Here is a 15,013-nt window from a genome sequence, read left to right as displayed (position 1 = left end):
GCTTCACCCTGCTCGTAAATGATGTGAGTATTTTACCTTTATAGTGAAGCCAGTACTTGTATATTGTGAAACATATAGTGCCTGGATTAGTGAAATAACTGACTTACTATAGCAGGCATTATGTTTGGCATAGAGATATGCCATAGTTGCTAAGGAAACAAGCAGTCACGTACACCATAGAGTCAGGAAGGGAATAATAGAGGAGGTTGGGATGGAATCATGTGATAGTATTGCTTATGGTTCAGTGTGAAATATACATATAAAATAGTGCAGCGAGTGTTCGTCAACAAATATTGCGTGCATTGGCTGACTTAGCTCAAACCTAGTGCAATTATCAGAGACAACAAATACGCCACACAATCACAGACTTCAGTGAAAAGGTTTTGTACCAATGTCAGACAGTGCTATATTGTGTATGGTATAGTGTGAAACATACCAATAAAATAGTGCAGTGAGTGTTCACTGAGAAATATTGTGTGCATTGACTGACTTAGCGAAAACCTAGCACAAGGATCACAGACAAGAAATATGCCACACATATATACGTATGTCGTGCAGTAAATGTTTGTGGAGAAATCTATTGTGTGCATCGTATGTGTTAGGCAAATGTAGTGCGAGGAGGAGAGAACAAAATACGCCACACACACACACACACACACACACACTACGTAACTCCCCAGCTTCAAACCCTTCAAGTACCCGCCAACATCTCAATACTTCTGGAGGAAGTGAGTTATCTGTATTTTGTTGATTTGTATTTTGACCTATTTCTATATTTCTGTATTTTTTACACAAATGAGTATTTTTTTTTACATATACACATATGTCATGGAAGAAAGTTCAGCTTCAGTATCACTACCTAGCAAAAAGACTTGTGGTCATGTCGAGTTTCTGAGAGCACTATCAAAACGCTTATGATGTTTTACGTGTATACTTTGAGTAAAAAAAGAAAATAATAAAACCTAATGAGCAAAAATATGTAGGTGTGGGTGAGGCAGGGAAAGAGTGTTTCTATCTCGCTTGCGGGTGAGGAGGAGTATTCTATGTTTGTCGTCCATTTGCTCGAAAACTATTGTACATGCCGATTTCCTGTAAGAACCATGATAAAGATCACTGAATTCAACGTATGTGTAAGACATAACAATGTAATATCTCTTGTGAAAAGTCGTTGTTATGTAGGTGGGAATATAAAGGTTATTGTGTGTGCATGACAAAAGTGCAGCACGGCTGTGAGTACACAGTAGTTTTTTGCGATTTACTCAGAAACTATGAGGCCTGTCAAAAATCGGCGGGTACCATGAGACAGCTCATGAAATTCTACAAAAGATTATGAAATAAAAACATAACATGTGCGAGAAAACTTTTGCGGTAGAGTTCCCTGTACACAAATCAGTTTTTTTTTTTAAAGGCTTTCAGTTTTTGGCTATTTTCTCGAAAACTACAAATTATATTACAACTGGATGTTCCCATTAGAAAGCTGATGAAATTCTCTATCAAAACTTCTAACAACATTTTTCTGTATGATGGAAAACGTTCGAACTAGGATATTGGAAAGTGAGATTGACGTTCGGAAATGTTTATTCTCGGTGGCCTAATTTACTTTTACAGGTATTTGTATTTTTCTGTATTTTTTTTCGCTTATTGGCTAGAACAAACATCAGCAATTAAGATGATGTAGTTTCATGGCAATATATAGAGGTTTGGGTGGCGAAAATAAGGCAAGAATATGTGTTGTCAGCGGCGTGCGGATTTCACAGTTTTAGAGGATGAAATGGAACAAAAATGTTTGCTAACCAGAAAAAAATTAATCTTTCATCATTTTAATTTTTCATCATTGTGTTCTCATAAGTTAATATTCAGATTCACATTCTTCTTTCAGTTTTGTGCTTCCCAACACATTTTGGACTGACTGAGCATATGGCTAGTTGTTCTTTCTCTGGTGCTCCACATAACTCCCAGTGAGCTTCTCAGTCAGTTTCAGGAAAACATTATGAACTTTCACTGCTGCCAGGTTCGCAGCACCAGGGTTCCCACACACAATCTTCCTTATCTTCTCCCTGTCCTTCCGAATCGTTCTGATGGTGCTTTCATTCATGCCATGCTTTTTTGTCATTTCAACCTGCCTCTTTCCCTGCTTTAACTCCATTATTATCTTATACTTCTGGGCATAATTTTTACTTGCCTCTTTCCCTACCCTAACTCCTTTACTGTCTCATACTTCTGGGCATACATGAAGATGCGCTGCTTTCTGGGTGGCAGAGGCTGATCACGTGGCATGACCAAGAGTCAGTGTCCGAATGTGTTGGGAAGCAAGAAGTCAAACGAAGAATGTGGAACTCAACGCTAACTTCCGAGAGCACCTGGATGAAAAAGTAATGTTTTTTTTTTCTAATTAGCAAATCATTTTTGTTCCATTTTGTCCCCTAAAATTGCGAAATCCATATGAGTGTGTGTCAAGTCAGTGAGGTGCGAGAAAGGACTGATAGCCTTATGCTCAGTTGGTCCAAAATGTGTTAGGAAGCATGAAATCGAATGAAGAATGTGGAACTGAACACTAACTTATGAAAACACATCAATGAAAAAGTAGTTTTTTTCTCAACAGCAAACACTTTTGTTCCATTTCATACCGTAAAACTGCGATATGAGTGTGGGGTTGAGCTCAGTGAGGTACGAGAAAGAACTGATAGCCGTATGCTCAGTCGGTCCGAAATGTGTTGGGAGGCACAAAATCAAACGATGTGGAGCTAAACACTAACTTTCGAGAACACATGGATGAAAGATTTTTTTTTTTTTTTCTGGTTAACAAACATTTTTCATTCCATTTCATCCCCTAAAATTGCAAAACCCATATGAGTGGAGTATAACTCAGTGAGACACAAGAAGGGACTGATAGCTATATGCTCAGTCAATCCAAAATGTGTTGGGAAGTGAGAAATTGAACGAAGAATGTGGAACAACACTAATTTATGAGAATACATGGATGAAAGAGCATTTTTTTTTTTTTCTGATTAGCATACATTTTCGTTCAATTTCGTCCCCTAAAATTGCGAAACCTATTAATTTTCATTTAACCATATGGCCTTGAGGTGCCCAGGACAGGTACCCAGATGTAAGCCAGCCAATCATGGCGAGTCTGGAGGGTGACATCACTGCATGCGACTTTCGAATTTTGTCGCCAGGCCAGCTGAGGGTAACGTCACTGCGTGTGACTTTCAAATTTCATCGCCAGGCCAGCTGACTTCCTGCGTGGGCTCAAGTTTTTCCATGTCTTGATATGACCTGTCGCATTATGCTGAGCGTGTTAGAAGAAAAATGTGTTACTCAGCTGTGTGTTACTCAAGGATTGAGTTTATGTGTGATGCAGGTAGTAGTTCTTTCTATGAATGAATATAATAGTACTGCAGTGTAATGTAGTGCATACAGTGTACTGTATTTGCTGTTTGTACTGAAGAATGATATGCTTATTATGCTTTGCAGTGTACATGACAGTGTTACATTTAATAACATAAAACATGTTATGTCCTAGGTATCACAGCATTGATGGGACAAATAAGACAGAAGATATTATGGAACTTCTAAGACCCTCTGCATCACCATTGCCTGCCACCACATTCACCCCTGGACCAGCAAGCATCTGTCCAGCCCCAGCTCATGGCTCCCTTGCTGCTCACATTCAGCAACCCACACACCTCCTGGCAGCCATAGCTCTCAGTGAACTAGGGGCCACCTCTATTAAAAGGTAAATCAAAACATTTGTAGAATATTGTAGTGGTTGGTGGGGATGCTTACCATCACTTACTCGATCTAGTGCTGCCTCGGGTGTCTGCACTGTCCTCTCTTCCTTCCTTCCTCGTCTGTCATTCTTTCCTTCATTCTTTCCTCTTCCTTCTCCCTACTGTGACTTTACACTTCCTCTTCTGTCTTTCTTTCCTTCATTCTTTCCTCTTCCTTCTGCCTGTGGCTGACCACACTGAGTAACAAGCCAAATGGTTTCCTGTACACAAGGAAATCATTTACTGTGCTGGATGGTAGCCATATACATGTAACCAAATTATGGTGCCTGGTGGTTAATTAGGGCACTCCAATCAGATTGAGCCTGTGTAGGTTTATATCCAAGGGATGGTTGGAGTTTATTGCTCACATAATGCCACTCAGGGATGAGTGAGGCTGGTCACTCTCATCTTAAATGTCAAGACCAACTTGCCTAGCTCCGGGCTTCTATGCTTCTCATGGGGCAATATGGGATTGGATGATGGATGGATGTAGAATCTTGTTGTTTTTATTGTACCCTTCTTAGATCCTGCAAGCTGAGTGAAAGAAGAGTTCTGAGCAAATGTGGAAGGATGCATGGAAAAGATTGAAAGGCATGAGAGAGTGTTTTTGATTGGAGCTATTAATGGAAAAGTAGGGAATGTGAAGATGGTTGGAGTAGTTGGTGAGTGGGATGTGCCTACAGAAGTGGAGGAGAATGGCAGTGCTCTAGTGGACATTTGTGCAGAGAGGAGGTTGGTGATGGCCAGTACCCTCTTTAGGCACAAAATGATCCACAGGTATACGTGGTGAGAGAAAGGTGGGTGGTGAACTAAATGTACAGAAGGCAGTGATTGATTATGCGTGTGCGGATGAGAGAATGAGAAAGTATGTCATGGATGCAGGAGCATACAGAGGTTGGGGAAGTGGACTTTCTGACCACCACATGGTAGTGGTGTAAGTCAAAGTTCAAGTCCAGGGGAGGAATAAAAAGAGGGATGGACATAAGGAAGTAGTCCATACAAGGAGGGCAGAAAGGTTGCAAGAGGATGGAAAAAGGACAGAATATAGGACAGAAGTGGAGGAGCAATTGGGTAAATATGACTTAGAGCAGATGGGGAGGTGGAAGGTGTGTGCAAGATATGCACAGAAGAAATCTGTGCAGCATGTGAGGTGGTGTGTGAGGTGAAAGGAAGACATAAGGGGGTGCAAGGAAAGCATGGTGGTGTGTAGAGGTGAGACGAGCTGTGGCACAAAAGAAGAAAACATATAGTGAGTGGATGGGAAGCAGAGGCATGGACGAAGTTGAGAGATGGAAGAGAAAATTTTACGTTGAGAGGAAGAGAGAGGTGAAACGATTAGTAAGAGAGAGTTAGAAAAGAGTGGATGAGGAATTTGGAAGAAATTTGAGTGTAAAGTGGAGGGACTGTAAGAAAATGCTCTGGAAAGAGGTAAAGAGAGTTAGACAGGGCAATAAAGAAGGTAGTAGGGGAATGAAAGATAAAAATGGTAGATTGCTAATGGAGAAGGGAGAAGAAGTGAGCAGATGGAGAGAGCACTTTAAGGAACTTAAAGAAAGTAATTGAAGTGTAAGTGGCTGGGTAATGGCTGGAAGAAGGAGGGAGGTGAGGAGGGAGGAAGAGATCAGTAGGATGGAAGTAGTGGAAACAATGAAGGAAGTTAATATAGGGAAAGCCCTACGAATTGTTGGATGGAGTGTGTGGTGAAATGATGAAGCATAGGGAGAGCTAGTTGTAGAATGGATATAGATGTGTAGATTGGCCTGGGAGGAAGGTAGAGTTCCTGAGGATTGGAAGTCAGGTATAATTATTTCCACTTACAAAGGAAAACGGGAAAAAGAAGCGTGTGGTAATCATAGGGACAGCTGTCTTCAGAGTGTAATAGGAGAAGTATATGGTAGGATACTTATTGACAGAGTTAGGGAAATAACAGAGGAATTAGTTGGAGAAGAACAGGGAGGTTTTAGTAAGGGAAGAGGTTGTGTAGATGAGACATTCATCCTTAGGTCTTTAGTGGAAAAGTTTCTAGAGATGGGAAGAAGTTGTGTGCAGCCCTCATGGATTTGGAGAAAATATATGATAGAGTGGATAGACAAGGAATGTGGGAAATATTAAGAATGTATGGAGTAAATGGGAAGTTGTTGAATGCCATGAAGAGTGTGTATGAGGATGCTGAGGTTGCAGTGCATATGGATAATGAACTGAGTGAATTTTTCTGTCTTAACCCCTAAAACGCGGCTGTGTACGCCTGACCCCCCCACTGTGGCGGGGTTGTAGCGGGGTCTGAGTACCTGTGGGAAAATATTTGCCAAAAATCATAGATTAACCCTAGAGCATTAAAATTTTTATGGCATATAGTACTTACATTCAGCTTTCTCCTGAGACATGTTGAGCCTTCGTGGACTACCAAAGGACTTGTGAAGACTTGCAAAGTTGGGTAACAAAGTCTTCGCTTTCACACCTCCAGAAACCCGGTTTTCTTTCTACCACAGCCTCAATCTGTCACAGTACACTTTATACAACAACGTAAAGGTTGTTTGGAATCCGTATTTGTACAATAAGCACTAAAAATAAGGCTAAAATGAACGGAGCGCACGGCCGACATGCAGCGCGGTGGCGATCTTCCCGTCACTATTGTCACATTTGCCTTTTCATGGCAAAAAACACGTATACTACATTATTTTCCATCATAGTACTTTGCAAACGTTCGCTTGTCACTATTACGGCCATAAAAATCACTGTCACTGCCAGTATTGTGGATCGGGACTGAGGAAGACCACCGCGGCGCGAGTTTATTCAGCCTTACGGCAGGCACTTTATTCTCGCTCCGGTCGGCCACTCACACTTCATTTCTATCGCTCACTTTCACTGTAGCTGTCCGTTTTTTGTCTTATTCATCAGTGTCACTGTGCATTGTTGTAAAAATAATATTTTCTACACAACAAACTGTCACTGTCAGAACATAGTATAGGAACATATGCTTTCATCTTCTTACACTGGAGTGACTGTCACTCGCAATATTTATATTATTACTACTGTATGTACAATTATTTACACCAAAAAACACTGTCACTGTCAGTGCTTTTACAAGTACATACACTAATTTACACTCATCAGGCTGTCACTGTCAGCACGTAAAAGAAAACTAAACACTAGTATCACTGTCACTCTCAGTATTATTTCAAAGAATCTTACCCTTATTTTCAAAATCTAGTCAGGCTGTGGTAGTCAAAAAAACACGGGTAAGCACAGAGGGGAACTTTGCACTCTTTGCACTGCAAAGAGGTGCGCCTAAAGGTTCTGTCCTGCCTGGTAGTGTGGCTGCACACATGACACCTCCTCAGTGCTTTCCCCCTCTTGGCAGTGGCAGGCAGTGGCTCCAGGCGGTGTCGCTGAAGGTAGGCCTGACACTGTAGGCAGTCTGGAGGTGTCTGAGGGTGGCGTTTGGGACCTGTTGAAAGAACCTGGCCGTGACGCTGAAGCAGCTGGTAGACACAAGTCTTGGAAAATCTTCGGAGAGAGTAGTTTGTTGGCTTCCTGTTCTTGATTTTATACAGGATGAAGGCGTTCAACATGCACATATCAATCAAGTGCAAGAACACCTTCCTGTACCAACGACGATTTTTCCTCAGGCAGTCAATCTCTCCGATCATCATATCAGACTTGTCCACCAGCCACATATTGACATTGTAGTCAATGACAGCATCAGGCTTCATCACAGGCTCGCCAGTCCTTCTGTCGACCTTCCCTGTTGCCAGCATTTCCCCCTTGTGTACTGTGGTGAGCATATTCACGACTCTCTTATCATGCCACCTGATCGCAAGCATCTTGTCAGATTTCTTCAGGTGCACGTCTCCCCGCTTTGACTTTTCAGCCTCGGGGAAGGCAGGGTAGTGTGCCCTATTGCTTCTGACAGTGCCACAGGATCCGACGCCGTGTTCAGAAAGGTACTTGGCGAGTTTAGGAGCTGTATAGTAATTGTCTGTATACAGGACATGATTCTCGCCAAAGTACTTTTCCAAAAGCACTTTCACCACAGAACCAGAGAATCCAAGGGGGTCAGTCTTATCCAAATCGACATTGCTGGTGGTGTAAATGACGAAGTCTAAGATGAACCCCGTCTTGCAGTCGCACAGCATGAAAAACTTGATTCCAAAGCGGTGCCGTTTGCTTGGAATGTACTGCACAAACCGAAGACGGCCCCTGAACAAAACCAAGGACTCGTCAATCACCACTTTCTTGAAAGGGCGCAGGAACCTCGTAAACTTATCCTTGATCAAGTTCAGGATTCCCCTCACTTTCCATAATGGGTCAGTTTGGGAAGGCTCATCATTGTTCGCGAAGTGAAGGTAAGTCATTAGCTGCCTAAAACGATCGCGGCTCATGTATTTATTGAAAATTGGTGTTGGGCACAGATCGTCGGAACTCCAGTATTCTTCCAGCTTGTGTTTCCAGTTGTGGGGCATCAGTAACATCAACCCAATAAATACAAAAAGTTCCCTGATCGTTAGAGGCACCCATGCTGCCATCCACGACGTGGATGGCGTGGCCGCCTCACCTTCTCCTTCGCGAACTGCAGCAGATTGCCCCTCGTACCTGTTTGTCTCAGTACAGATCTGCTCCATTACCTCGTTGTCAAGGAAGGCCAACACATAGTCCAAGCATTCACCATCCTCGTCAACAGGGAAGTCAGCCTGAACTCCACACCCACTGTCATCAAAGGGCAGATCCTCCGGCACAAAATCTGATCCCTCTGACCACACGAAGGCATCCAGAGTGCCCTGCCTAGGCTGGGAGGTGCTGGGGGCGGCGGGGGGTGAGGCAGGTCGTGTGGGAGTGGGTGAGGCAGGCGGTGAGACAGTACGTGAGGCAGAGGCTATCCTAGGTCGTGTTGATGTTGTGGTGATGGTGGTGGTGGGGACATTATCTGAGGGTTCAAGGTCACTCGCGGTGGCGTGACTGCCGAGTTGCCTAGTGCGAGTTTCCTTACGAGCTAGCCTTACGCTAGGGGACAAAGTTCTAGCTCTACCAACACGAACACTTGGCCTACGAAAACCTCTAGTACGTAAAGTAGAACGTCTACTTCCCTTTCGAGGTGGTGAAGGCGGCTCAGACGACTCAGGAGACAGGGCAGCAGAAGAGGAGGACGAGAGAATGGGGCTGGGAGTACGTGGCGGGCTGACGGTGGCGTGACTTGGCGTAGGGGACAATGGCAGTGAGCTGGGGTCACCACTCCTTTTTCTTTTTGCCCCCTTCCCATATTCAAGGCCCCTTCTCACAGGAGCCTTCCCTGCTGAGGTGCTAGGCACTGACACACTCACTTCAGGCACAGAAACAGTCACTTCTGGCCCAGACTCTGCACTTGATTGTGTGTCAGACTCTGCCAGGCTTGACCACACACCGACGTCACTGCCATAGTCCATCGAGGCTTTCAATAGTTCACTGGCTATTGCAGAGTCACTCAGGCCCTTAGTAGTTCCTGGTAAGGTTTTGAAGGGGGTTGAGGTCACAAAACCCTTTTTCGGAGGGCTGGAAGGCACAGACTCGGAAGAGCTCGAGTTGGACATGGTGTCACAGTGGAAGATTTGTGTGGACTGACGCTAATCAGGGGCAAACCGCGCGAAAAAATCACAGTGTGACAACTGGGGAAACAAGCGTTTCCCAATAGCAGAAAGTGCTTGCGAAATGACGGCGCAGATTGACACGTATGAGCCGTCCGCGCGTTGCCATATCGCACAATGAGGGAGGGCCGCGCATCGGTGCGTGGGTGGGTAAAAAAAATGATACTTGGCAACAGCCGAGGTCAGTAGTACAAAGGTCAAGTGTGCTAAACGTAGCTCACGGGTGGCGGTACTGATAGACAATACCAGCTGGAGCCTGCTTGCCCGCGGTTATTCAAAATTAACTCAAATCGCAAACGCGACGATCCGCCGTTCTGTCCTTTGGGCCGACCGTCGCAAATGCGACGATCCGCGTTTTAGGGGTTAATGTTGGATTGAAACAGGGATGTGTCATGTCTCCATGGTTGTTTAATTTGTATATGGATGGGGTTATAAAAGAGATACAAGACAGGGCAGTGGATGTTGGAGTGGCCCTGGTGAGAGAGGGTAGTGTTTGGAAACTCCCTGTACTGTTGTTTGCAGATGATACTGTGTTGTTGAGTGAAGACGAAAGGGAGCTGCAAGGCTTGGTGGATGAGTTTGGGAGAGTGTGTAAGAAACGGAATCTAAAGGTGAATGTAGGGAAGAGTAAAGTGATGGTCTTTGAGAGAGGTGAAGTCAGTGAATGTACAGCGAGGTTGGATGGTGAGGAATTGGAAAATGTGAGTACGTTTAAGTACTTGGGTAATGTGATAAGCAAGGATGGAGGTTTGGAGGGTGAAGTGCTTGAAAGGGTACAGCAGGGAAGAAAGGTTGCTGGTTCCTTGAAAGCAGTGATAAGAAGCAGGGAAGTGAGCATGGAAGTGAAAAAGTTACTACATGACAGTATTGTGATACCAGCTCTAACGTATGGTAGTGAAGCTTGGACGTTGCTGGAAGGACACAAGTCAAGAGTGAGAGCAGTGGAAATGAGTTAATTAAGAGGAGCCTGTGGAGTCACATGGAGAGAGAGGCTGACGAATGAGGATATAAAGGAGCATTGTGGTGTGGATGTGGATGTGATAGAAAGCACTAGGAGGAATACACTGAGGTGGTTTGGCCATGTGGAGAGGATGGAGGGTGAAAGACTGACGAAGAGAGTGTATGTGAGTGAGGTGGAGGGGGGAAGAGGCAGGGGGAGGCCGAGGATGAGATGGAGGGATGGGTTGGAGAGGTATATGAGAGAGGGGGGTGTGAGTTGGGAGAGGGGTAGTGAAATGGCGGGGGACAGGGCGACGTGGAGGCGATTTGTTTGTGGCCACCCCAAATGGGATTGAGGCATCTGGCAATAGATAGATAGGTATAGTAGGCAGGTAACAAAGACTTTTTTCCCAAGAAGAACAAAAAAGAAAAAAAAAACATAAAGTAATTGTGATGTGTGCATCTGTATGCAAAAACACAAGTAACGTGCAGGTAATGATTCAAAACACGCCATAAAGCATAAAAATTACGCAAAATATTCGAGGCCGGAAGGAGGGGGGGGTAAAGATACTCCGTGCTTGGGGGTGGCGGTTGGGGGTGGTAAGTACAGGAGGGGGTGTACGGGGATGGAGAGATGGGAGGAGACCAACACCAGACACAAAGGAAGGGCCCCAGTGAAGTATAGGGACATGGAGGGAAGGTAGGGGTGGGCTACCCTCACCCTACAGATGACTGGGGAGGGACATGGCGGGGGGATCCACATCTGAGGGGTGGAGGATGCATGAGGAGGGTGTGGGAGGGGTGGTGGTGGTGGTGGTAAGAATGAAGGGAGGTAGGGTAGTAACAACATAGTGGGGTAGAGGGGTGCTGTGAGAGGGAGGTGGGGGCCACACCCCCTACTGTCTGGGTATGGGCCTGGATCCTCCCTCCCACATGTCCAACACTTAGTTCTGATTGGTCAGAAGCCATTTACGTCACAGCCGGGGTGGAGCAAGCTGCCGCCAGTTTTTTGTGGAAGTTGCATGATCGACATTCCTTGTCCGTTTAAAAATCTGTGAAAAATGTCAATCGTTGAGCTTAGTACTTTAGGGGTTAAGCCCTTCACCTTGGTCTTTCTGGTGAGTGTTATGTTTGAGTGGAGGGAGTGTTTGTGTTACATGTGTAAGCAGTTAATTTAATTTTACTTTATGATTTATTGTGTTAATAGCAACATTTCAGGTAACTTTAGGATGTATTTAAAGTAGGAAATACACTAGGGGTGAGTTTTCTTACAGGCCCAGTCCCCATTAATTTATTTCCCATAAAGTCAATGCCCCAGCTTTGACGGAATCAACTTTGGCGACACTTTTCACAGTCCCTGTTAGACGTGAAACCTGGTGCCTTACTGTAAATATATATGTACATACATATATATATATATATATATATATATATACTGTATATATATATATATATATATATATATATATATATATATATATATATATATATATATATTATATATATATATATATATATATATATATATATATATATATATATATATATATATATATATATATATATATATATATATACAGTGGGCTTGCACAGTGCGCGAGTGGATGGGCGGTCCACGACCTCGCGCACTGTGATTTCGTGTACTGTGAATACATAATCTTATGGGAAAAATAACAAATGGGCAGGACCCCCCCTCAAACCTTGATATTTTTTTACCCTTAGAGATATAATAAAGGGAAAATTTTTAAGACGTATACTACAAATATAGCTAAAATAACAAAAATATGGTCCGTCACCTTAAAAACAGTAAACGACAGGCCTGATAGACTTAAATAACAAGGGTTCCGAGGCGCGGCAACACACTTAGAGTCACGAGTGCCCCTGCCTTACCAGCCGCACCATGTGTGTTTAACAGTTGCCAATTTTGTATTATTCCAGGCTTTGATGAAGATATGCGAGAACAGCCATTATGTTGGGGGTTGCAGGTATGCCAGGTGGAGCAGGTGAGTTAGGTGGGGCTGTGGAGATGGAGGGGGCAGCTTCTGGTGTGTAAGGTGGGGCAGTGGAGGTGGAGGGGATGGCAGCAGGTGAGACAGGGGAGGTGGTGAGGGGAGGATTCCCCATCTCCTCCTCGCAACTGCTCACATTTTCGGCAATTTCCTTCGTCTTTTATTGTTTGTCTTTTTCATTCCTCATCTTGTTATGGACATAATGGCATTCGTGAAATTACTGTTATTCAAGTGAATCCAAGCATTATTATAGAAACAGAGTATCTGTTCTAACGTACTGTTATTGCCAAAAATGTTACTGTCGAAGTCATTATTGGCGAGATCTTACTGTAGGCTCCTCTTGAGCACCTTACCCACGAGCCTCTAGCATTACGATGGGCACGTTGTGTGTGTGGGGGGGGTTGTGTAGTCTGGGAAAATAGCAGTTTTGGGCCACTCATTGCCTCTGCCTCGCGTATTGTGGGCTAAACTCGCGCATTCAGAGTTTTATGGTTATAATATTTGGTCACTCGTGTACTATGCAATTCGTGCACTATGCGAGCCCCACTGTATATATATACACACAAGTGTGTACATATATATACTGTATGTAACTTCATAGTAAACCTTTTAGCAATTCATACCAAACTTTATGTTTACAGGATGCCCTATGTGGATGTTGGTGTACAGACAGAAGCTGAAATTGCAAGACGTTCTAGAAGAAAATCTTCCAGTCCTGCAAAGTGCTGGGAACCATCAACAAACACTTCTCGATCTTCTGGCAAGAGAAAGCGCACAGCGGAAACTCAAACAAGACTTACTCATAGAGATAGTAAAAGACAGCAAACCAATTCAATTCCTGCTTTATCAGGAGCTGTAGCAGCACATGCAGTCACCACTACAACTAGTAGAAGTAACCCAAATAGCACAAACTATATTGCTGAAGACACAGAGGACTGCACTTCAGAACCAGGCTCCTTCGGAAGTTTATCATTACAAGTAGATTTACCTGAATTCATGACATCCCACCAGAGTAGCTCTGGGACACAGACAAGCCCTCGTGGTGGTAGGCTAACACAGGCTCATATACATAATTTTGCCTTTTCACTATTTGATCGAGCTTGTGGAGAAGATGAACCAGGTATTTCTCCATCATCTGTATCAATCACATCAACACAGACATCAGACCTTGAATCCTTCCCATCAACGCAGCTGCTCATTGATGATGATGATGATGATTTACTAGGAGTTGTTGGTGATGCTACTGCTAACCCAAGACGGAGACCTCCACCGTTGTGTAATATACGTTCATCAAGTATTGAAACTCAGACTGACCATGATGTTCTCTTGAGTAAAAATGCTGACATGCCTGATGATACTGATGAAATTATTCTTACAACCACAGAAACACAGACTGACCCCAGCAGTCTCTTGGCCCAGAATGAAGACAATTCATACCAGGATTCAGGTTCTTACCAGTCACCAGGATCTTGTCAGGTTCATGGGAGTGATAGTCTTTGGTGCACTAGTGAAACTCAGACATATGAAGATTTTTCAGATATTGAGCAGTTCATGTGTTCAACCATCCACACACAGACATCAGATCAAACCCATAGTGAGTTGTTTCCTGAGCTGTCCTTCACTCACACGCAAACTCAGACAAGCTTGGATGATCCACCAGCATTGGTCACTACTCATACCCAAACACCAGTTCGAGTTCCAGAATTGTAATTATGTATTACAGCATAAATTTTACTCATATTGGTTAATAATTGTTATTTCAGATAAATATTTTGGATAAATATTTTGTATTTTACTGTGTTGTGCACAGTACTATAAATTATACCATTTTGTTATCAACTTATTTGTGCTAACACATACTCTGTTAATAGTTATAGGGTATATGATCATCGTAATGCTTAGAAAACTAGCTACATTAATTTTTCCAACAGAAAGAATCCCTTAGACTCCCACATAATTTTAAATGATGTCACTCCCATATCCACTACAACTGATATCCTAGATGTCACACTAAACACCAACCTAAGCTGGACAGCATATGTTAAATCCCTTGCTAAAGATGCTTCTAAAAAATTGGGACTTCTGTACAGAGTTCGTGAATTCTTCACTGATGAGCAGTTAACCACAATATGCAAAAGTCATGTGCCTTCTTAGATCGAATACTGTTCGCCACTGCGGAGTGGATGTGGAGCAGTTGCATTGAGGCATTTGGACAAAATTCAAAATAAAGCCATTAGATTAATCAATAATCCTGCCATTACGCAGGACCTTCCTCTGTTATCAGTACGTAGAGATGTTGCTTCTTTAGCATTATTTTAACAATATTTTTACCGTCTCTGATGAACTTGCTTCAATTGTGCCTCCCCTTCACATTTTCTCCCGAAATATTTGAGCAGCTGGGAGCGCCTATGAACTCACATTCTCTCCCCCGCAATGCGGAACCTCTACTTATCAAAATTCATTTATCCCCAGAACCACTACTCTCTGGAATTCACTTCCTGGGAGTTGCTTCCCACAATCATTGAATCCATTTTTATTTAAATCCAGTTGTTATAAATATATTATGAATGGAGGATGCCTTTAGACACATGGACTTGTTTTTGTTTTTTTCCTTCTTCCATTCACTCTCTTAAGAAAAAAAATCATAGTGCCAAGTTGAATCTTTTTCTTTCAT

General features: G+C 43.3%; 1 protein-coding gene across 1 annotated transcript in view; it reads left to right on the top strand.

The window, feature by feature from the left end:
* LOC145393430 (uncharacterized) overlaps positions 1–14,761 on the top strand; it is an 86,993-nt gene extending 72,232 nt beyond the window's left edge. The window contains exons 7-8 of the mRNA XM_080267526.1: positions 3,527–3,739; positions 12,981–14,761. Coding sequence (XP_080123652.1) covers positions 3,527–3,739; positions 12,981–14,049 — 1,282 coding nt within the window. The 3' untranslated portion in view covers positions 14,050–14,761. The remainder of the gene's footprint in view (positions 1–3,526; positions 3,740–12,980) is intronic.
* Positions 14,762–15,013: the final 252 nt, after the last annotated feature.

Source organism: Coenobita brevimanus, chromosome 24, assembly GCF_032717465.1.
Source record: "Coenobita brevimanus isolate Jiangsu-jjx chromosome 24, ASM3271746v2, whole genome shotgun sequence".
In the NCBI taxonomy this organism is placed as follows: Eukaryota; Metazoa; Arthropoda; class Malacostraca; order Decapoda; family Coenobitidae; genus Coenobita; species Coenobita brevimanus.
Note: the sequence above shows the minus strand (reverse complement) of the source record. Positions and strands in the feature narration are given on the sequence as shown.